General features: G+C 35.5%; 7 protein-coding genes across 17 annotated transcripts in view; 3 read left to right on the top strand and 4 right to left on the bottom strand.

Annotated features, from left to right (window-relative positions):
- LOC100117192 (low-density lipoprotein receptor-related protein 2) overlaps positions 1 to 2,704 on the top strand; it is a 37,786-nt gene extending 35,082 nt beyond the window's left edge. The window contains exon 26 of the mRNA XM_031922026.2: positions 42 to 2,704. Within this exon, the coding sequence (XP_031777886.1) occupies positions 42 to 359 (318 nt within the window). The 3' untranslated portion in view covers positions 360 to 2,704. The remainder of the gene's footprint in view (positions 1 to 41) is intronic.
- A 923-nt stretch (positions 2,705 to 3,627) lies between these two features.
- hmm203054 (venom protein N) lies at positions 3,628 to 4,560 on the bottom strand. Its single transcript, NM_001170878.1, has 6 exons — positions 4,500 to 4,560; positions 4,242 to 4,331; positions 4,096 to 4,149; positions 3,965 to 4,024; positions 3,829 to 3,879; positions 3,628 to 3,734 (listed from the first exon to the last, which is right to left on the bottom strand). Exons 1-6 carry the CDS (start codon positions 4,558 to 4,560, stop codon positions 3,628 to 3,630), a joined length of 423 nt encoding a protein of 140 aa, NP_001164349.1.
- Positions 4,561 to 6,021: 1,461 nt separating this feature from the next.
- LOC100114288 (protein BUD31 homolog) lies at positions 6,022 to 7,224 on the bottom strand. Its single transcript, XM_001602123.6, has 3 exons — positions 6,853 to 7,224; positions 6,624 to 6,746; positions 6,022 to 6,541 (listed from the first exon to the last, which is right to left on the bottom strand). The coding sequence occupies exons 1-3, from the start codon at positions 6,944 to 6,946 to the stop codon at positions 6,324 to 6,326; spliced, it is 435 nt and encodes a 144-aa protein (XP_001602173.1). The 5' UTR covers positions 6,947 to 7,224; the 3' UTR covers positions 6,022 to 6,323.
- Positions 7,225 to 7,328: 104 nt separating this feature from the next.
- Positions 7,329 to 12,963, bottom strand: LOC100117083 (putative ankyrin repeat protein RF_0381). Of its 8 annotated transcripts, none has more exons than XM_032598017.1 (6): positions 11,466 to 11,565; positions 11,099 to 11,211; positions 10,625 to 10,832; positions 9,990 to 10,545; positions 8,755 to 9,911; positions 7,329 to 8,677 (listed from the first exon to the last, which is right to left on the bottom strand). In XM_032598017.1, exons 4-6 carry the CDS (start codon positions 10,460 to 10,462, stop codon positions 7,953 to 7,955), a joined length of 2,355 nt encoding a protein of 784 aa, XP_032453908.1. In that variant the 5' UTR covers positions 10,463 to 10,545; positions 10,625 to 10,832; positions 11,099 to 11,211; positions 11,466 to 11,565; the 3' UTR covers positions 7,329 to 7,952. The 8 variants fall into 8 exon arrangements, with proteins under 8 accessions (XP_032453908.1, XP_031777887.1, XP_032453904.1 ...); XM_031922027.2 differs by having other exon boundaries at positions 11,099 to 11,236; positions 11,319 to 11,556; XM_032598013.1 differs by having other exon boundaries at positions 11,324 to 11,545.
- On the top strand, positions 12,177 to 15,079 carry LOC100117045 (28 kDa heat- and acid-stable phosphoprotein). Its single transcript, XM_016987551.3, has 5 exons — positions 12,177 to 12,639; positions 13,421 to 13,518; positions 13,606 to 13,740; positions 13,823 to 13,959; positions 14,033 to 15,079. The coding sequence occupies exons 1-5, from the start codon at positions 12,630 to 12,632 to the stop codon at positions 14,247 to 14,249; spliced, it is 597 nt and encodes a 198-aa protein (XP_016843040.2). The 5' UTR covers positions 12,177 to 12,629; the 3' UTR covers positions 14,250 to 15,079.
- A 118-nt stretch (positions 15,080 to 15,197) lies between these two features.
- LOC100117001 (crossover junction endonuclease MUS81) lies at positions 15,198 to 18,500 on the top strand. 2 transcript variants are annotated; one of them, XM_016987563.3, is made up of 11 exons: positions 15,198 to 15,430; positions 15,519 to 15,602; positions 15,693 to 15,880; positions 15,973 to 16,081; positions 16,164 to 16,630; positions 16,692 to 16,931; positions 17,002 to 17,165; positions 17,243 to 17,456; positions 17,522 to 17,734; positions 17,797 to 17,889; positions 17,959 to 18,500. In XM_016987563.3, exons 2-11 carry the CDS (start codon positions 15,521 to 15,523, stop codon positions 18,193 to 18,195), a joined length of 2,007 nt encoding a protein of 668 aa, XP_016843052.1. In that variant the 5' UTR covers positions 15,198 to 15,430; positions 15,519 to 15,520; the 3' UTR covers positions 18,196 to 18,500. The 2 variants fall into 2 exon arrangements, with proteins under 2 accessions (XP_016843052.1, XP_016843042.1); XM_016987553.3 differs by having other exon boundaries at positions 15,229 to 15,430; positions 15,519 to 15,880.
- On the bottom strand, positions 18,223 to 22,711 carry LOC100116966 (conserved oligomeric Golgi complex subunit 3). 3 transcript variants are annotated; one of them, XM_016990200.3, is made up of 5 exons: positions 22,222 to 22,711; positions 21,719 to 22,021; positions 20,282 to 21,643; positions 19,640 to 20,209; positions 18,223 to 19,559 (listed from the first exon to the last, which is right to left on the bottom strand). In XM_016990200.3, exons 2-5 carry the CDS (start codon positions 21,884 to 21,886, stop codon positions 19,068 to 19,070), a joined length of 2,592 nt encoding a protein of 863 aa, XP_016845689.1. In that variant the 5' UTR covers positions 21,887 to 22,021; positions 22,222 to 22,711; the 3' UTR covers positions 18,223 to 19,067. The 3 variants fall into 3 exon arrangements, with proteins under 3 accessions (XP_016845689.1, XP_031778148.1, XP_031778149.1); XM_031922288.2 differs by having other exon boundaries at positions 18,251 to 19,559; positions 22,218 to 22,482; XM_031922289.2 differs by having other exon boundaries at positions 18,452 to 19,556; positions 22,222 to 22,484.
- Between the last annotated feature and the right edge of the window lie 39 nt (positions 22,712 to 22,750).

The following is a 22,750-nucleotide window of genomic DNA, read 5'->3' on the forward strand; positions in this document are numbered from 1 at the left end:
TTGAGCTTTCCACGTTACTCTTGAATCATTGTAACTTACAGGAACCTCTCGACGTCGAGTACAATATGGGCGAGGTGAGCAATAAGAACCGCGACTTCAGCAACCCAATGTACGACGCGGTGAACATGGAAACAACGACGGGCACGACGGGTAGCAATACTACTACCAATGGCACGAGTACGCCAGGCAACAATAGCACGGCTACAAGTATCTACGAGGTACCGGCCGAGATGAAACCCTCGAGTGTTCAACACAAGGAGCCGCCTCAGATACATCTCAAGCGACGAGAGCTTGACCCCGCGGTCGATTCCGGCAAAGATACCCAGCAGCTCGTCGAGGAGGATAAGTCCGAGTCGTAGACTACTTCGTTTTATCGGGCTTTTCTAGCGCTCGTGTTGGTTTTTATTTCGTCAAGTCGCTGCGTTTGCGCCGAACGATGCTGCGCTCTTTGTTTTCCACTTCTTATCCCAGGCATCCGATCGCAAATGCGAAGTTGAGTTTAACAATTTTATTTAAGTATTTATAATAAGGGGATCGATCCGCGAAAGGTTTTGTAGATTGCAAATAGATCAGATCCTGAGATGCGAAGTGAAAGATAAGTAGCCATGGTGGCATATGCGTTTTCATTCCTTGGTTACATGACAAGCGACTGATGTGCAAACCCGACGGCCAAACGCGCGTTGTAAATTTATCGCGTGCACAGTTTATTGCCTTTAAGCATTTCTCGTCTCTCGTCATTACATTAGAAAAGGTATTGTACAATAGAAAGTCTCTTATTTTATTATGTATTTTAAGATTTTATGTTCCTGCTGTTGCTGTAGTATTTATAATTGATTAAAACTTTAGGAATCATACTGGGAAATCACGTTTTTCCGGTATAGTTCTTGAAATGTTTCGCATCGATTATGGAATACTGTAATAGTACGAATATTCGTATTAAAGTATAAAATAGTGCTAGATTTTTCACAATATTTTCAAGTGTAATGCATTGAGGTTTGGTTAGTCGGGATAGCGGTAAACTCGACGTACATATTAGGAGTGTTATCACATCTATTGCGCTTTGATCTTTTATTATTATATAAATCTCTATTTTAAGATATTTACTATGCCCTTCGACTGATAAGAATTTCATTTTTATATTATACTGTGAATGAAAAAAATCAAATATTTTTATAAAAATTTAATCACTCTCGCCTGATGTTACAAATACTCTGTTTTTGAAAACGATACTATCTAGTGAGTGCAATCGAATGAGTATATCGAGATTTTTTTGACGGGAAGGGACTCAGTGAAATTTGACAATATAGAGATCAAATTGCAATAGACATAATACGACTGTGTCAGTTATCTTTTTTAGAACAAGAGATGTAAACTTTTACCATAGTTTTAAAGATAATGATCGTATGAACTTTCGACGATTGATTTCTCATCGAGGTCCAAACGATCGTAAATATTACATCTCCTACAGAGATGTGATTTGTAAGTCTTGTAAATATAATTGCTATGAGATATTTTAAAATCATTTTAATAATTCGTGTATCATATAAAGGTGTGAACAAAAAATGAAATGAACGAGAGATACACTACACATTCCATTGTTAATTGAGAGCCATCCGAAGGCATATTATTATGTAGTGAAAGACAAGATGTTTTTATTGTATGCTAGTGTCAAAAAAGAAGTGTCGAAGTTTCGAGGCGTCGCGCAATAGTTTAGTACGATATTAGAGTTTATTACAAAGAAAAAATATGAGAAATTGAAAAATATTTAAATGCACCATTTGCGCGACGCGTCGCTGTGAATTCGAGGTGAAGCTGGAGTTGTAATTTTTACTTTTTAATTAATTATAGGAAGGATATATATATATATATTTTTTTTTTTGTAGAAGAAAAAAGTACGAGACAATCGTTCGAATGAGCACGTTTAACTTTTTTCTCTGCGATGGTGAATGGACTTTTACAAGACAAAATAAGAAGTATAAAGCTATAGATTCAAAAAAATCATTAAACAAAACTCGTGAACTTCGTTAAGCATTATTAATTATTATTACTATTATTTTAAAAGAAAAGAACTACTAAGCGTAAATGTTACGAAGGCCAATTGATGTGTATTCTATAAAGCAAGATCTTATCTTTTTCTTATTCCTCCAAGCATAAAATGCTCAGAAAGCTTAGTCTGGCCACGTCAGTGTTGTTGTACATTTTCTTTCTTGTAAGATACTCGCGAGGCGCGTCGAAGCGCCAATTCCTCCCTGGCGACCACAACGAATTATTATGTCAAATATCGACAAATCGAGTCTCGAATTTCGCGCGCCGGAAAAATCGGCCTAGGGTCGATCGGAGGGGGGCTGAAAAGCACCGACGACTCGACAGCCGAATTATCCCCGTGCGGACTCGAGAACTCGATGAATCCAAGCGATAAACAATTATACGGAGACGATTGACGTGTCGATGCGCTTCGCGCGCTCGAAATAATTATACATACAATTATTATATAAATAAACAAATATATATATATTTTGTTGCAATTGACAGATCGAAATCTGGAAAGAGCTCCAGCGTGTGTCCTAAAAATGATGTTTATAATTATAACATATCAGTATTTTGTGTATTTTTTTATTCAGTTGATGAAATAATAATTGTTAATATATTGTGCAAATATCAAACTGATACCGTCCAACAATAAACTCTAAGGCTAATAATCCAATTTTTCTTGTACCCGATCGAACTTTCGATGAAACGATGAACTCTGAACTGTTTTTAAAACGTGATTATAAATATTTTGTAATATTCAAATCAAGTCCATTAACTCGTCAACTGCATATGTTAATCGAGCAGTGCGTTATTGAACTCCACGAGATTTTACAGCCTCAGTGAAATTCCAAGAAGAATTGATCATCACGCCGAAGTCCAAGAGTAAACTGAGCTATAGAAGATAAACAGAGAACTGTTTCATTCATTCGTTAACTTTCGTTCTGATATGGTCTCAGTATAGCGCTGACCGCTATTACAAAACGTTTAATCCTTGGCTTAAACAATACATTATCTTTTGCCAAGATTCATTCGTGTATTATGCAAAAAAACAGCCATGTCGGCTAATTATCCTAATATTAGGCTATAGCATTTACCACCCAGGACAGGATGGAAAAAAGAACGGATTTGTAACGGTGCCAATACTTGAAGAACCGCGATTTGAAGCAGCTAAAAAGGAAAAACACGGTTTTCGTTATTATTGCACCGTATTAAATATTCATAATATTAATTTTTTGTTTGCTTGAAACTTCGTCGTTTGAATTGTTAGTATCGATTGTGAAATAATTTAAATTCTCTTCAAAAATAAAAGAATCAATGTCAGAATCCAGAATGCAATGGGTCCCTTTGCGGTAAGTCTTTTTTAGAAATATGTAGCGTAGGTGTATGGATAGGAAATGGGGACGGTAGTTTTTTCTAAACCAAAACAAAATTCAAATTGTTTTACAGAAGACTTAAACTTCAATATATTTTCCGTATTAAAAATGCATTAATAAGTATATAAAATTATAACTAATGCGAGGTATTAGTTTAAACAACTGTTTTGCAAACTAACAATAAATCGCGAGCTGGTGAGCATGAATCGACAGCATCATTCGCTTATTCGATGTAGAGGTCGGTCCTGCCGGCTCTGCGGATATCGAAGTAGGTGCGGATGAGTTGGTCGGGGGTCTTGGGGCTCAGCCTGATCTTGTCGCTGCCGACCTCTGCAAAAAAATTATTTAATATCCAGGATTAGATTATCTATATTTTTTTAACCAATAATACTTTGATTCGCCAAGAAAATAAAAGTATTCTTACTCAGACAGGCCTCGGAGCAGTCGGTGTATTTTTGGCACCTTTCGTCGCACTCTGTATAACGAAAATCGATAGCGTAAGTTGAATTTTTTTTTTGTAAAATCGGATAATATGTGATTGAGGGAAAATCGAAACTTACCGACGGCACACTTGGTGCGGCAGACCTCGTAGTTGGAGAAGTAGGCCCAGTACAATTGGTCTGAAAATGACGTTATGTTAGTTGAATATCTTTGATATCAGTGCACGAGATTCGCGTAAAAAGTTACTCACTCTCACAGGTGGTCAGGTCGCGTCTGGCATCGACAGAGCAGTCGTCAGGGTTTTCTGTATAAATAAAATTAAAAAATTATTAAAAAAGAAACATTATAAAGTGTTATGAGTTTTTCTTACGAATGAAAGTACGTATTTGTACATACGGTGACACCTGTAGTAGCAGTGATAGCGAGAGTATTCCTTGAGGGCATCGTTGATCCTTGGGTTAGCCCTTGGGTCGAAAGATTCCTCTCCTACAAACATAAACCGAGTTGAACATTTCGGATATTAGCCAATGATGTAGTGCAAAGCATTGGTAAAAATGGATTACTTTACAAAATTATTAAAATGAAAAATGAGAAGAATTTTAAAAAATCGCATTTTTTTTCGAAGAAAATATTTTAAATAGTTTTCAAATATACCTTGAACATTGGCGACCTGCCAGAGGGCAACGAGGCACAAAACAATCAGTCCCTTCATCATTTTTGCGGTTTCGAATGCTATTCGACACAATGACAAATGCGAAACCAACGCTTCCTTATATATTCATTTTTCGAATAATAATTGAAATAAATCTATAATAGCGTCTAAGCCAATGAAAATCGCGTAACAATCGCGTAACGACTAGATTTCTCGAAGACACCTACTCAAATCCTCCAATATCGTGTCGAGCATTAATAATAAAATATTTTATTATATATACAAGGAAGTTGAAAATAAAACACGTAGTCGCGTTGCTCTACAGAATATAACGATTTTATTTGATCTACATGATGATATAATGTGATTTTTGGTATATGTACATGCATCTGTTTTGGGTGGAAAAATTAATATTGCATAATTTCACAGAACGGATGATATTAAATGTTGTATATACATGTACACATATATGCCACATATTTTATAAAAAGTTATTCATGTGCGATTGGTTTTTACTCAAAAATTGTTATGTTAAAAATTCGTCTTATTTTGGATAATAATTATTTCATTTTATTTTCTAAAATGATCACTAAAAATATAATCTTTTTCATTTTTATTTTTATACGCGCAGTAGTTATATTTATTTATACATCCTATAACTCGCCTATTCAAATATTTACGCAATCATTTAAATTGAATTGTGATAATAAAAACTGTATTTTTTTTTATTTTTTATTTACGATCGCTTTTTTTAACAATTGTCAAACCATATACATGTATATAATAAATTTATTTGATATGACATATTTCCTGGAATTTTCAGAAAATAAAAGAAATGGTAAAACAGGAGATAACAGTTCGTTGTAATAGCTCTGTAAATGAAATCTATTATTCTATATATTTGTTTAGCAGTCGGTAGTCGAGACGGTATTGTCCTATGTATTAGTACAGCCGTTATTTGATGTACTCATCTCATAAGCGAGTCGAGTGTAACGTTTCTGTTGTTCGTCGTTATAAAATGTTATATATGGAGAAACCACAAGAACAGAAACAATGCTAGTGCAAATAATTGTCTTATCCGCACAATTGAAGAATGAACCTGTTAAGCAATCTCAAACATAGTTTTTTTTATCTATTTGAAGTGCCAACAAAAAAGTCTGTTCTTCGAGGTTTCACGTATACACGATCTTATTAATGAGTCCGATGAAAATAATGGGACTTTCCAGAAATTATTGAAGTAAATAATTTTTTTTTCAGGGAACCATTCGAGGTGGTCTACCATGTATGGTAGACTTTGCTGAAGTCAACAATCAGTCAACAAAAATCTAATTGAAGAAATTTCGTTTGGAAAAATGTGGATATAGCATTAGTGTTTAGTGTTAATTTTTACATTTATAATGTTTTGGTAAGTCTTTAAATATCAACGATAGTGTAAAACTTTCTTCAAAATATGCAAAATCTTTGTTTTTCATACAAATATTTTTAATTTATCAAAGGTAGCGGGATGACAATAAAATACTTGAATTTAAAAATAATGCAACTGTTTTTATCTCTACACGTTTTTTTTATGCACGCTAACACATACAAAGGAAAATTCTTGTCAAAGAACATACATCACACTTTTGTCATGCATTCGTCATAAAGTATGACCAAGGGTTTTGTTAAAGGTAAAAAGTCCCAAATTTAAGTTCAACCATGAATATATTACTTAAATGAATATCAGTTATAGCTACAATGCCGCAGTAAAATAAAAGACAAAAATTGAGAATCCTTATGAAAAAATACAGTCACTTAATTGTCCTAAATTATATGTACTTGCTGTTTGTTCAGCCGGAACAACCACGGCATCCACAATGGATGCATTCAACAATTCTACCTTCCTCCAGTTTTCCTTTTGGAACACGACAAATACAGTTTGTGCCAAAATTTGTATCTCTTGTCTGTATACATCGCAAACAACACAAGTTTTCATAGCCTATTTTTTTCCATTTGGCTATGAGATTAGGATCGGCAACTTTTTCTGCGATGCAGAAATCATATAACTCTGAAAATGAACAATTATCATATTTTATAGCATAAGTGATAAAATTTATAAATTTTATGGAATTGTTGGAATGTTTATTTACCTCTGCTAATAGCCTTTCTACGATAATAGAGGTCATAAATATACCTCGATTTTTGATGGTGGATTTTAAAGATAGGCCACAAGGACTCTTGTTTGCGTTTTCCCTCGTGAGGTTCCGTTTCAGCTGTTAAACAATAAAATAAGTTTACAACCAATTCAAAGTATCTATCATCGTTTCTAAATCGAAGTAATTGACTCGAAAAACTTCTCGTATTTTCTAACCAACTAACCTTCTCTCATCTTGGCCTCTAATTCTTCAAGCGTGGGTTCTATTAACTCCCAACCATCGGGAGGTGACTTCTTACTTCGTCTTACTTTTGGCATGTTGATTGTCGAGATTTTCTAATTGACTTCCAATAAACAATGAATTAAAAGGTTAATTTTTGTTTTATTCACTCGGTCAACACAACGGAGTCGTCAAAACGCGGAGATGAAGACAAATATAGTATATACATCAGCTGTTGTAAGGATATATTGGTCGTCTTTAAGAACGCATCAAATACGCTTGTTGGTTATGTTGGTATAACTGTAGTATCGTTTATGATGAATGCATTTTTGTACTTATTTGTACCAGTTATTTATGAGAATGGTCGGTGTTGCCATAAATTTGTATAAGATTTTTACAAAATCAAGATAGATATAAGAAAACGTCTTAAAATTTTTTGAAAATAAAACAGAGGCTTTGAAATATCATTTTCATTATATAATTTTTGATGTACATAAAAATAATAGTATATTCTTTATTAAAATATTACAATATAAACATTACAAAACAAATTGATTTCTTTATTTTAAAGAAACATACTTTCTATTACAGATTATTCTAGAATTCAATGTGATAAATAAATTGTGTATTATTTAATCCAGTAATTTTATTTATCTGAAATAAATCTATAAGTCTTATCATTTTTTCTTGATTCGTTCAAAATTTAAACTCTTAAGTCATGATGTAGTAGAATAATTTGTTTGTTCTTTACATTTTGTAGAACCCATGTATAATAATTTTCAAAATATAAGAAAAAATTTTTTCTTGATCATGATTTGCGAATAACTACAAATTAAATTTTTCCGACGAGAATAGTACGACCAAGACCTGTACTCAAATTATATTTCTTCATATGCACCTGCTGTATGAAAACTTAAAAATCTTACTTTTATATGTATACAAATTCATCAAATTTTTAAAAACTGCAAAACGTCGTAATAAATTTCATTCATTCAATAAATTGATTTATAATGTTTTATGTACATGGTATGTATATATAGACGAGCTAAAAAAGAAGATTTTTCATCCATGAAACTATAAATTTTATTTGTACTCGTTCCTAAATCATAATTTAGCTCGGATTAAATCCTTTAATTCATCATTGATTAAATATTTCAAAATCGTTTCAGCGCATCCAGCAGGTAAAGATATTCCAGTTATAGATTCTAGAGCCTCTAAAGCTGGCTTCATCAGTTTTTCTCTCGCTAAACCTCTCTTGATTTGTAACTTAATTAAATAGCCGTACAAATAAAACGTTTTATCAAAGTCACTCGATTCCACAATTTGTTTGAGGGTTTCATTTCTGACGTGCGACGCCATCTCGTTAGCGCCTTTGAATATAATATTATACAATGACGAATAATTATCTATTCTCACACTTTTCATTCTATTCAGTTCATCCGCACAAATTGTAGAAAATTCGTCATCACGCTCGACGTCTTTCCATTTTCTCTTTAACCTTTTGTAAGTGCCTTTCAACTTTAAGACACAGCTCTCATTTTTTTCACTCACAGGAAAATTAATGAACCTGAGCTTTTCAATGTGATCCTGGAAGATGTAGTAAATGTTGTGGAATACATGCATGCAATAGCATATAGGAGTCTTGCCAATAGTATCTTCAATATTTATGTCGGCCCCGTGATAAAGAAGTGCATAGGCACCTGCTAAATTACGATATAAGCAACTCATGTGCAAAGGTGTTCTTCCATAAGAATCTTGTGAATCAACATCGCAGCCAGATTCCAAAAGTGCAGTTATTATGTCACTGTACGATTTCACTAATTCCATGTCTAAACGCAAAAGTTTAATAATTAACATAAGTAGAAATTAAATAGAATGATAGATAAATTATAGAGATTATATTTACCTAGTTCCCTTTTGGGATCTCGTAAAGCCATTGTATGAAGTGCCGTTTTTCCATCCCTTTCCCGTGCATTCACATCAGCTCCAGATTTTAAAAGTAGATCAACAATTTTAAAATGTCTGTAGAGAGATGCAAGATGTAATGGGGTGGACAATTTTAGGTTTTCAACTGAGTTTACATCTACATTATGCTGGACCAGAATTTCAACAATTTCAAAAATACCTCTTTCCACAGCCATGTGCAGAGGTGTCATCCCAGTTTTTGTTTTAACATTTCCATCAGATCCACTGTTCAACAGCATCTCCACAATTCTTTCATAACGATGAATAATTCCTAAATGTAGGGGTGTCATTCCCTTGTTATCCCTTGCACTTACGTTAGCACCATGCATCAGAAGCAGCTCAACTGTTTCTACACATTTGTTTTCCACTGCAAAGTGCAAAGGGGTATAGTTTGGCCAATTTGGGGAATCCGCGTTCACAGGACAATTAATCTCCACACCATTCTGTATAAAACCTTGCACAATGCTTGGATCATTTCTCATACAAGCGGCATGAAAATGAGAGAATCCTCTATCATCGATAGGATTGATATTTTTATAACAGGTACGATGTGCAGATAGGATTGCGTCGATTATTTTCTTATTCTGACTCTGAATAGCAAAGTGCAGTGGAGTCATTCCTTTAGAATTTTTCACACTAATGTCTGCTCCAAAATTTAGGAGCAGCTGTACTATCTCAGTGCAGTCATGTTGAACAGCAAAATGCAAGGGTGTGTAACCAGACCAAAGCACAGAATCTGTATTCACTGTTATGTTGATTTCAACACCACGTTGAAGAAAACCTTCAACAACACTTGCGTCATTTCTCATACAGGCAGTGTGAAAATGTGAAAATCCTCTGTGATCTTTGGGGTTGATATTTTTATGGAAATTCGCATGTGCTGCTAAAATTAAGTCAATGATACCTATATTATTTATTTCTACAGCCAGGTGAAGTGGTGTCAAGCCTTTTGAGTTAGTTGCTCCTATGTCTGCACCATATTGCAAGAGTAACTCTACAATGTCTGTGCGCTCATATTCCACTGCAAAATGCAGAGGTGTGTAACTAGGCCAAAATGGTGAAGTCAAAACAACAGGATCATTTATTGATGCTCCAGATCTGAAACATAGAAAAAATAGTTTCATTCAAAATGAGTATTTTTTTAGTTATGAACTAAACAAAATATCAAAAACTCACTTCAACAAATTTTCCGTAGCACTTGGATCATTTCTCATACATGCAATATGTAATTTCCTTAAACCACCTCTCTCTACGAAATTAGCATTTACAGTACTATTTATTTTCGTAAGTATTAAGTCAATAATTTCGTCATTTTTAGTTTTAGCTGCAAAGTGCAATGGTGTTTCACCATTGTGATTCCTAGATTCTACCGAAGCTCCCTTGTTCAAGAGAATTTTCACAATTTCAACATCTTCCTGTTTGACAGCAATGTGAAGTGGTGTATTCGACGAAGATTTAGTCGTTTTATTTATTCTACAGCCTTTTTCAATCAACAATTTAGCAATTTCTTTTTGTTCCCGCCAAAGAGCATACCTCAAAAGCATGTAATCTGACCATTTGCTGTCAATTGGTACACTTTCTTTCTCTATTATTTCTTTTATACGTTCTATGTTACCATTGTACACTTCTTGCAGTAAATTCATTTGCATGTTGTAAAATTGTATCAATCAAAGGAAATACTGATATAAAAAAATAATACTTTTTAATGTCGGTTTGCTATGTGAAGCAGTATCTAAATGGAAAATAAAATTACATTATTATTAATTAACATGGATAAATATTGTAAGAATCATTGAAATTAATAAACTTACATTCTATTTACAATTTGTTCCTTATATTTTGTAATCCTAATCGTAATATCACAATCATATTGGTCTTTGAAAAATGTTGAGCTCTAAAAGTAGTTACTCTTTGCGGAAACAATGTTTACCGAATGCCATAGAAATAACTGAGCAAAAATTCACAGCACCATGATGGCCATCATGATAATTCTTTCATTACAATTTTGCCAGCCATTTACTGAAAAAATAACAGAAAATTATGTAAAATTTGCATACAGAGTATCAATGCTTTTGTTTTGTCTACATCAACAGTAGTCTCAAAAATAATTAGATGCTATCATAAAAATTTATTTTCAGATAGAAACAAAGCGAAATTCAAGGAATATCAATTCGGAGGAATTACTTTCTAAAAACTTGTTTGCATGAATTGATGTCAAATAGTTCCACTGTATCTATACCTATATTTATACCGTTACAGCATATAAATTTACGAAAATAACGTACAGCGAAATTTCTTATAAAAGATGCAAAGTCGATTCCGGCTTTTATTACGACATGACTGCACACTGATATATACTTTGGCCGTAGAAAAATCCGTATAAGTATAATGCGATGCACTGCTCCAAAATGTATAAGAAAATTCTATAACGAGGTTATGGTTTTTCTATTCTGAGTGCGATATATATATATATATATCAAATATGCAAAGCGCAATATGGCCGACTTTACTACGTCATGGACTCGCGTCCTTTTGTCGTTTTCCAAGCTTGTTCTACGTGTGCCATCAGACGGGAGCAAGAGTGAAGGAGAGTACCAACTTTGTAGGGCCACACTCCCTTACAAACAGTAACCATAAACCATGAGCCCTTACGAGAGTGTGGCACTACAAATTTTGGTACTCTCCCTCACTCTTGCTTCCGTATGATGGCACACGTAGAACAAGCTCGGAAAACGACACTGCAGTGTCACGCGCATTGGGGACGCAGCCTCATAGTAAAATTAGCGTTGAAATCGAAATGTGATGGAAATGGCTGCATTTTGGTTATTATAGGTAAATCGAGGTCGAAAAAGACGATTCTGAAATTTGCAGCTTCCTAGGGCGACGGGTTATATGAGAAAACAGTGTGCAAAAATTAATTTTGCTTATATCTCGAAAACGGTTTAACTTACAGTAAAATGGCCTGCACCAGTTCTTAAGAACCTTCAATTTTGCATTGGAATCGATTTTTTTTACTCGATTTCGATGAGTGCAAAGTTCCGAGATAATAAATAAAAAAGAAATTATCTAAATGTAGAAGGAGGGGCAGGCGCGAAACCTCTGGCGAAACGCACATGTCGTCTCGACTTACCTATAATAACCAAAATGCAGCCATTTCTATCGCATTTCGATTTCAAAGTATGTTGCTAATCGTCATGTTGCGATGGTAATCAGAAATTATGCATATTTTCTTTAGCTGTGCCCTTCGGTTAACAAAAGTTTCTCAACTACGTTATATCTCAGAACTGGGCTAATTGTTTAACCATTACTTTTCTTACGTATGTACCTACTATAGCAACAGTTTATATTGAAAGACAAGAAAATCGCAGAAATCATTCAAGTCTCGCGCGGCGCGCCACTCCGAAAACCCGCAATTGCGCGCGCATTCTCGACTTTCGACTCCGCTTTTTTGCTCATATTATGTGTACGAAATACACATATATACACACATACAATAGCCGAATCCCCAAGGTCCAAAAACGTGGACAATTACACACAGCAGCTCGCGGTGGTTCGCAGTTTCCGAGTCGCACAAGTGCATACATATATATATATATATATATCCCCCCAATCGTCATCAGCGAGTCTAACCTGTACGTGTGTGCGCGCGCGTTGCGGAGCCGAATCCGCTGTAGACGAGACACTACATCGAGACTCTCTGCAGCAGAGGATCGAATCGTCGATATAGTCTTCTCTCGTCATCCCGGACAACTGTAATATCCGCACAGCGTGCTTTTTTCTCTTCGCCCCAAGGAAGTCCATCAGAGCTCGAGGAAGATGCCGCGAGGTGGGTTTTCGGAGACGATATTTTTTCCACTCCGCGTGTTGGGCTTTTGCGTAGCGCGAGATTTTTCCTCGGTTTTCACGACGATCTTGTTCTTGCCAGAAGGCTGCTGTTTTGATCGACGAGCGAAGGGTAACCTTGACGTTTTTGGCGCCAACCGTTTGACCTCACCTTTGTTCTAGATACTCGGTTTTGGTTGCACGGATGGGTATCTATTTTTTTGCCGAGGAAATAAGCATCGGCGTTGCAGCTGTTGCGAGGGTCGACGGGGTCATCGGGATGGTTCCGGGGGTAAATGGATTCGGGGTGTCGCGAATAAGGCCTTCTGGGGATTAAGTTGTTGTCACCTGTTTTCTCAACTTTTGCGCGTGTGTTATTCTGCTCCGAAATGAAAAATCGAGCGCCGTTTTAGGAATTTTCTGGTTTGTTGCTAGGCTTTGAATTTTGGAACATTTGGGCTTTCCATGTTTTTTCCCGATAAAAATGCAATTAATGTTAATTTTTTTTTTCGATAAACACTCAATTATTTAATTTTTATTTATGTAAGTTCACTTGGCCTTTGTGCGTTATACATTATATAGTATGCACAAGTGACTTGTTTGTTTATTGAATAATTTACATGATGTAATATTTTTATTTCTGATGTATCTCTATACCTTTTCTATGAATCAGAATTGGTTTTGGCTCATTTGATATATCTGGGAATATTTTCTATTTTTAGATATTTTATTGCCAAAAGATCAAAAGATGTTTTGTATTGAAATCTTCATTTTTTAAATCCTAGGTAAATTTGTAAATCACAAGGGTCGCAACCGACACTTTACCAACCCAGAAGAATTAGAAGAGCAGAGACGCCAAGAGGAAGAAAAACGGAAATGGCGAGTGAGTTGATGATATTTCATTCTGCTTCATTAATATAATTTTGTTTTAATAGCTCTGTGGTATACTTATAATAACCTTTGTTTTTAGAAAAACAAGGATACCGACTCGACAAGTGAAGAAGAGGAGGAGGAGGAAGATGCAAAGGCATCAAGACGTAAAAAGGGTGACAATTCTGAATCAGGCAGTGAAGACAGTGAAAGTGAATCAGAGTCTGACACTGAGGTAAACAAAAAGTGCAGATAGCGTACTCTTACCTAGGAATTCAATTTTTCATTTTAACTGTAAATTATAAATCATATTACAGGAAGGCAAGGCTAAGGGAGTAGAAAATTTAATTCAAGTTGAAAATCCAAACAGGGTACAAAAGAAAGCTAAGAAGCTTTCCCAGCTAAATGAAGCACTTGCCAATTCATCAAAGCCTGAACTGTCTAGACGAGAAAGGTACTTGAATCCAATATTCTTTTCTAACATCAGTTTTTAGAGTACAGTCTAATTCTATCATTATACTCAACAGGGAACAGCTGGAAAAACAAAAGGCAATAGCAAACTATCAGAAGCTGCATGCTGCTGGTAAGACAGACGAAGCCAGGGCAGATCTAGCAAGATTGGCCATTATTAAGCAGCAGAGAGAGGAGGCTGCCAAAAAAAGAGAACAGGACAAAAAGGCTAAAGAAATGGCTGCTCAAAAGCAAAAAGAAATGACACAGAAGGCCCTGGGCAAGCGAGCCTAAGCTTGAGCAAAGTGAATTGTTCGGACAAAGGGTCCCACTAATTGTGCACATTGCGCTTCGAACCTCTAAACTAAATAACTTAACCATGCATAGAGCATTTTCATTGCAAATGATTCATAATAGTGTTATTAATGTTTAATTATTGATAAAATTAGATGCTCAGAACATTTTTATACTTATTTTAATACAAAACTAACTGTTGAAATGGAATAAATTGCTGTTAACTAATATACAACTAATATCATTGCTTGGATTTTAAATTTTGTACATCAAATTGCTGCTTGTAGCTTGTGAATTTACTTTTAGTCATGCATCAAGATTTTATTATATACATAAGCACTTTTATCTAATCAAGTGAAAAAGAAAGATCTTTAAGTTTGTCATTTTCAATGAAAATTTCTAGTAATGGTAAATCTTTACTACATAGTTGCTCTTTATATCGAAGTTTTCGAAAAGAAAATATTACAAAGTAATCAATGTATATTTATGATTATTATAATTTCCAAGATATGAGACGACGATTGTGTTCGACGTGTTGATTACTTTTTTGTATAATTCAAGAACGATACATTCGCAACGAATGGAAAACAAAATGAGACAAATATTCTCTCTCAACTCGAAATCACGATAGTTTAAGGGCGAATTTTACTGCAAAACGGTAAAAATGTTCGTCTAAAGGCGTATAAAAGAGCCGACGAACGTGTATCGTCGGTGTATTAATTTTGCTTAATCGATTGCTCCGTAATACGAGCAAATGTTGAGAAACAGTGATTTGAAAAAATTTCTTTTATTACGTGATTTCTAATAAAAAAACATGTTGAAAGTGAAAAGTGATAAAAAAGAGTTTTTTAACAATTACCTACATACATTCCTTCTTCGTAGAAGCAGAATTCTATCTAATATTATATATATGTAGAGGGCTTTCTCTGAGGTCCGCGCTCTAAAAATATATACTTATATATGTATCGGAATGCGCTTTGTTTATGTTTTGAGCGCAGTCAGCAACAGATATATACATAATGTATAGTAGAATTTATTTTTATGCATTATATTTATGTTCCCCGAGTTAACTTTTAACGTTTGAGTAAATGTTTCGTTTCTACACGTTAAATGAAACAGTTTAAACAAAAATCCAAAAATTCACAGCCTTTTTTATATGTTCTGTCAAACGTTATAGACCGGTAAGATAGGTTATAAACCAATCTAAAATACGGATATTTAATCAAATAAAAAAATGAATTTTGATGTTATGAATTAAATTGTGATTAGCTATGAAGAGAAGACACACACCTTGTTTAAAACCCTTATTCGAAAAATGGCTGGAAGAATGGAAGGATTATGCAATTCAAACGGGTAACCCTATCCACTACAGTTATGGGAAAGCCCTAGCTTCTCTCCGACAATGTCCTTTGCGTTTTGAGTCTGGAAAAACTTGTCTTTTAGTTCGCAACTTTGGACCAAAACTGTGCGACATGCTGGATAAAAAACTGGCTGCATACAGAGCCGAAAACAACCTACCGCCAATTTCTGAAGAACCAATTGTTCTTGCCCATGTTGAAGCTGGAGGGAAAGTTCGAAAGATTGATAATCAGAGTGCAAAAGCCAAACAAGGGGATGATGCAGGAAAAAAGGTAATTCAAACAAATTCAATCAAAACTGGTATTTTTAGTGTAATGAAAACGTACGCATTGGTTTGATATTTCTACCTAAATTTTGATATCAGGTAGTGACCAGTCCAATAATATGCAGGCCATACATTCCCAAAGTTGGTTCTGCTGCTTATGCTATTTTAGTGACTTTGTACAAAAAGTCCTTGGAGCCTAATTATCCTGGTAAGATTTTTCAAATACTTTGATTTCGAATGATTAGTATGAATATATTATGAATGGATTGATCTTATGTTGCGTTATGTAGGCTATATGTTTAAGAAGGATATTATAACAGAAGCCCAAAGTAATTGTGATTGTGAAATGAAGAGTAATGCTTTGCAGCATTATGCAGGATGGAGTTCTATGACAACGCTTATAGAAAAAGATTTTGTTGTAAAAAAAAATTGTCCAGCAAAATATAGTTTGACTGATGCTGGTTTAGCTTTAGCAATATCCTTGTACGAAGGTAAATCCAGTTATCAAACGGATGAGGAGGAAGGTGTAAATATAAATGACAGGATTTCTCCACCATCTACTTCTATAAGTAATGAATCTAAAAGCACTAAATCAGAAAGTAATGGATCTAAAAGCAGTGGATCAAAAAGTAATGGATCAAAAAATAGCAGGTCTAAAAGTAGTGGATCTAAGCTGTCCGAGGAAAATTTAAACAACCAAGACATTGTAAACTTATTTGATGACTACGATGATGATGTATTTGAACGAGATACTAAAGTAAGACTATTTGCTCAAAATTGAAAAACATTCATGCATACAATAATGTATTTTTTTATAGGAGACTGAAAATACAAAACTAGATTTCTGTGAGAAAATGAAAAGCAAAACTTTACATAAAGCAAGCACTAAGTCTGCTAGCGATTCTGATGATGATTATGATAAATTTTGTAAAGAAAATCCCGAATCTGTGATTACTGTTAAAAGAACAGAGCAACATTTTATTTTTAGAGAAGTTATAGAATCACGTGGTCCTTTAAATGAAATTAATAATAAAATGGATTCCCAAGGCTTTGTTGATGTAAGTGCATGTTTCATTATTATTACAATTTTAGTGATACATTTTTATGTTGACTTTAAATATTTCTAAGGAGGGTCAAAAGCAAATAGAAACAGCCATAAAAGGAAATGAAAAAGTTGTGGAGAAGAGTCATCCAAAAAAGAATTCTGTAGATGATACGACTTCTGAAGGTGTCTTTTTGCTGGCAAATAATTTTGATATCATACTATTGGTTGATACACAGGAAACTTCTGGGTAAAACATTTTTTATCTAACACAATGAACGATTAATTGTTTGCCTTATTCGATAAAAAAAAAGAAATAATTTTTAGAAATAAAACCAAACCTAAAGATGATGCCACAATTTCTGAACTGAGCAAAAGTGGCATCTTGTATGAAGTAAGAAGTTTAAAGGTTGGAGATTTTTTATGGATAGCAAGATGCAGACTTACAGACAGAGAGCTCGTTCTTCCATATATTGTTGAGAGAAAACGAATGGATGATTTAAGTGGTAGCATTAAAGATGGAAGGTATCGCGAACAAAAGGTACCAAGTTTTGTGACGCGTGTTAAAATTAGAAACTATTTTGAGTTAATTTTTTTTATTTTTAGTTCCGTTTACGTCAATCAGGCATTGAAAATGTCACCTACTTGGTTGAAAATTATGGAGGTACTGTTTCTGGTTCAATACCATTGACTTCTTTATTCCAAGCAGCAGTCAATTCCTTTATTCATGAGGATTTTACTATTAAATTCACCAAGGACCATAGAGATTCTATGAGATATTTAAGTAGAATGACAAAATCGTTAACAAGCAAATTTGAAGTATGTGATAAAATATGAAAAAAAATTAATTATTGAACTTAACATACATCACTCTTTGACAGGGTAAAGAATTATGGTGCTGCTCCAAAAAAGATGTACAGCCAGGTCGACTGATGGCGTTTCACGAATTTAATAAAGCTGCGGTAAAAACTAAAGTATGTAAAACGCTTAATGCAAATGAGTATTATTAGAAATATTAGAATTTACGAGCTTCTTTCTTTCAGAAACGTACAGTTAAACAAATGCTAGTTCACCAGTTATTGCAATTAAAAGGAGTTTCGGCTGAAAAAGCTATGGCAATTGCCGATTTATATCCAACTCCAAAAATTCTGACACAAGCGTTCCATCAAGCAGACGATAAACTACTGGCAAATATTGAATCAGGTTCATTAAAGCGAAAGCTTGGACTTACTATAAGCAAAACTTTTCATCAATTATACACAAGATATAACTTATCGTAATAACAAAAATTCGCTATTCCTTTCACCTATTTTATTTTGTCATTAATTTTATTAGTTTTTTTCTCATTTGTACCAAAAGGACAAAAACATTTTCGCACTTTTAATTATTAAGTTGGAGCAGTTTAATGAGACAATCGGAATGAAATATAGATATTTTAAAGTAAAGAGAGATTCCAAAATACCCTAATAACATAAAAATTGTAGGAACCAATTTTCATAACAAGAAACTGTTTATTACAGAAATTTTACCTTCAACTTTTTTTTTTTTTTTTTTTTTTTTTTTGTAAACATGGTTTATTTACAAATACTGTTTCTTGTATAAAGAACTTTAACTTGTTACATTAAATAATAAAAACTAATTTAAAAAGTTCTCCTGCTTCACATTTTAATTATACATTTTTATAAATATCCTAATAAGAAATAATAGTACATTACGATACGTGTGACTTAAATGGTTCTTTTTTACACGGCGCAGTTAACACCCGAGCGTAGTGAGGGCGCTAAGCGCCGTGTAAAACTGAACCATTGAAGTCAAGAGTATCGTATAAAATTTTATAGCACAGACTGCTAAAATCCGCAAGTCTCGCCTATTCGTGACTAAAGTAGTCCTTATTTGCACCGTGCGGTTAGCGCACGAGCGTAGCGAGTGTGATAAACTCGGTGCAAAAAAGGACTACTTTAGTCACAGATAGGCGTGACTTAACAGCGGATTTTAGCCACACTGTGCTATAAACGTCTAATAGAATATCATTATAAACAATCTTCAGTATAGCCTCAAGACGAAGCACGGAAGCTACAAATACCTTATTTACACGTATTTTCTTTGATACTTTCAATAGCACCGCGTTTCTTAACCGCAAAAAGCGCAAAAGCTACACGTTTTCAATGCCACCAACGGACTTATGTCCTTCGATCCTAGCATCTTGTTGCTTTGCCACCAGTTCCTGTGGTGTTTCAACGCTCGACAACCTCTGCTGCCTGGTTTGTTGTAAGTCTCCCAACGTGACCTGATCCTTTGCTTCTGGTAAACCTGTCGCTGCTGGAGGCTGTTGCTGTTGATCCTTAGCCTGTGCCAGAGCAGAGGAGCTGAGCATGACCGAGACCTGCTCGGGTAAAGGACACGCAATCAGCAGGAGCTCGTCACCTGAATAGTGCTGTGAAAGCAGCTGCTGCAGCTGAGCGAACGCTGCGACGATGTTATTCTTGATCGGCCGGAATAGAATACATTCAGTTTCGCGATTCGCTAGGTAGAGCTGCATCGACTGCTGCACTGCCGGTAGCTTGAATTTGATTAGCCGCAACGCCTCACTGACTACTGCAGCTACGTTTTCAGCGCTGCCCAGAATTTTCGCAGGTGCCTGCTGCTGAAAGTATAATTAATCATTAATTGAATTTGTAAATTTTATTTCTCAAATTTTCAGTACTTGGATACTTGATTATTTACCTGTTGTAAAGCCTTAGATCTCTCAAGTAAAAGTACAACTGGATCAATCAGCAACCTGGTAATGTGCTGGATCAACCTCTGACAGGACGACTTGAGTTTAGCATCAACGTGCTTGCGCGAGTCAATGAGTTGTTCCTTCATCTGTGGAGCGCCTTCCAGTAAAAACTCTAACAATGCATTGTTCGACAGAGTGAACAATCTAGATCTCTTTTCTAACAAGCCGAAAGCAGCGCTCTTAACTTTGGAAAAATCGAGGCTGTACTCCTTAACGGTGAAATCGACTTGGAAAGGTGCGATCTGTTCGCGCAGGATAAGCAGGTGTTTGACCTGGAAAAGTTCAGCGTCCAGAGGTGTAGCTCGACTTTGGATACGCTCACGCGCTGCCTCGATACTTTGTACGCAGTAGGTGATCGCCTCCTGGCTAAGAGATTGGAATACTGGACGGTCAACGCAACGGTAGAGTCGGGAAAGGCAGACCAGGGTGCGACGGACGGTCGGATACCACATACCGTGTAGATCTGCTGGCGAGTTGCCCATATTCGAGCCACGTTGATACATCGGGTCTATTCCCTGTAAAAGAAGATTTATATTAGAAATTTAAATCGATTACTCTTGATTAAACGGAATCGGTAGTAAATTTACCATAACGTGTGTCCTTGAAATGGGCTCGACGACATTGCCACTGCTGCTGCCGCTCTCTAGAGAAGAAAGCGAAATTTTTTTCATTTGGCTTTTCTGCCTATTATCTTCTCTGATGGATTCGGCGATGTCCTCCATCATTTTCAGCTTTTCAGGATACGCGAGATCACCGGGCGAGGGATTGTACCCAGCCACATCAGACTGTAAATACAGGTGTGCTCTGAAGACAAGTCTTTCCTGGACGTCGTGCAGCAGTTGTAGACAAACGTTGCCAAAGCCCTGGAGAGGCTCAGTGTTGTTCTGCACGTGTTCATCCAGCATTTCTATTCTCAAAATACAGCAAATTTCGGCAAGAGTCTCTAGGTGGTTGATGTGAATAATGAAGGGCCTAAGGGTGTCGTAGAGCGAGGTGCAGAGGCTCTCTGAGAAGGACAATAGTGCAGGCGAGGGCTTGCTGAAGAATTGATAGAACAATCGGTATTCATCGATGGAGGCGTGCAGTAAAAGCGAGCAGGAGTGCCGCACGAGACTGCAGTGATCCCCGTTGTACTTGCTCTTGATGGACTGCAGACCTTTCTGTACACTGGGACCTAAAACGAGACCTCGATGGCTTAGGAAGTGTTGATGGCATTCGAATAGCAAGCTCTCATACTCCTGGCGTTTGCTAGATTTGGCTTCAACTTGTTCAATGACTGGCTTGGCTTTTGGCAGAATGGACTGGAACCTGCCATAAAACAAAGCCAGTGCTGCATCGGGATTCTTCTGTAAACCTTCATCTTTAGGATTAAGAATGCTTTCTGTGGCTCTAGTGAAGAGCTTAAAAATATAGTTCTGAATGAGAGTTATCGCTTTTGATTGGCAGTGTCTGTACTTTACTAGATAAGTGTTGCTCTCTTTGAAACTGGGATTGTTTTGCATGAAATCCATATTATTGTCAATCTTATTCAAAAGATTGAAAAAGATCTCGCTGTTGACTGAGAGAGTAGGAGCATCCAATTTATCCATTATGAAATCCACTTCCTTGAAGTATTTAATATGTTCAGCTATTTTCTCAACAAACGTGATGAGTTTTTCTTGATCAGAAGTTAGCTGCTCACTGGCTGTGTGTAAGGAAGTGGTTTTCTCAGACACTGATGTGTATTGCTTAGATAGCAAGGCCAAGTCATCCAGGACTCGCTCTATCTCCATGCACAACTCGTGACATTCTGCTCTCCTGGCTTTCAATTGTCCAAGATATGAGATATACTTGACATCCTCAGCTGACATGTGTTTTTGCTCAAGTGCAGAATAGCACAAGAGCAATTCTTGATAACTTTCAATCCTCTCTGCAGCATTTTCAACACTACTTTCTGTTGATATAGTATTCTGAAATCCGGACATAAAATTTTAATTAATTCATTCTCTTACTACTTCTATACTATTCCAAGCAATATACCAAACCTGTAATGCCTTGTCCTTAGAAGGTTTTAAATTCACTGGATCCAAAGCAATGATCTCATCTGCAAGTAACGCCAGCTTGAACTTTTGATCCGCTGTCAAAGGAGCTAAGGGATCGTCTGTCAAATCCCACTTAACTAAATTATCCGGCACACTCACAGGGCCTGCCATAATTGACTTTTATGAAAGACAAAGCCTTGAATTATGCAACCTTTGCTTTATCCTTGGCTGTTCTCTGACTTGCTCTGCTTCAAATAAGAGCGTCAACAATACCTTTCTTCTTTCATGCCTAGCTGTCAAACTTTTCTGAAATGGAAAAAGTGACTGTCAATCAATGAAGAATACGTACGTAAAACAATCAATACTTATGCATAAGAATCTTAGCACGAAAACTAAGAGTAATATCGCGATGTGAAACTTAGTTAATTAAAATACTCGTATTCCATACTTTTCCTGCACAGTTTAAGCCTTAACTCTATACTTACAAAAAAGATCTACTTACTCACCATAATTTAGTGACGATTTCGATACGTTCGCCGATGGAAAATTCATAAGACAGCGTCGGCGCTTTCTCTTGCCACCTCATTATTTTCTTGGTATAATTAATAAAAGTGCATTTTCATATCTGGAGTACACTCCACTCCAGCAGATAATCCGGCCATATTTGCCACGAACACGCAGAATCTAGCCGCTCGCATATATATAAAGTACTTAGTCACTTAGTGTACTTCGACAGTCGCCGTCACGATGAAAACACCGCGTTTGAGGTTATGTTCGAGAACTTTATTGTGTTTTTGAATCACGCCGCATGATGGCCAATCATTTAAACTCAACTTCACCTAAGTATAATATAATGATATTTTAAAGTTGTTTAAATGCATTTTTCTTAATCGTTGAGATTATTTAAAAAATCTTGAAACTGTAAATTACCTAAATAATAAGTACATGAAAGAATAGCGAATATGATTTAGAAGAACAAAATAGGCATTGCAATAATACTCGGAAAGTGTTATCGCACAGTCGTGATGGGGGGAT

This window comes from Nasonia vitripennis, chromosome 1 (genome assembly GCF_009193385.2).
Source record: "Nasonia vitripennis strain AsymCx chromosome 1, Nvit_psr_1.1, whole genome shotgun sequence".
Taxonomy (NCBI): Eukaryota; Metazoa; Arthropoda; class Insecta; order Hymenoptera; family Pteromalidae; genus Nasonia; species Nasonia vitripennis.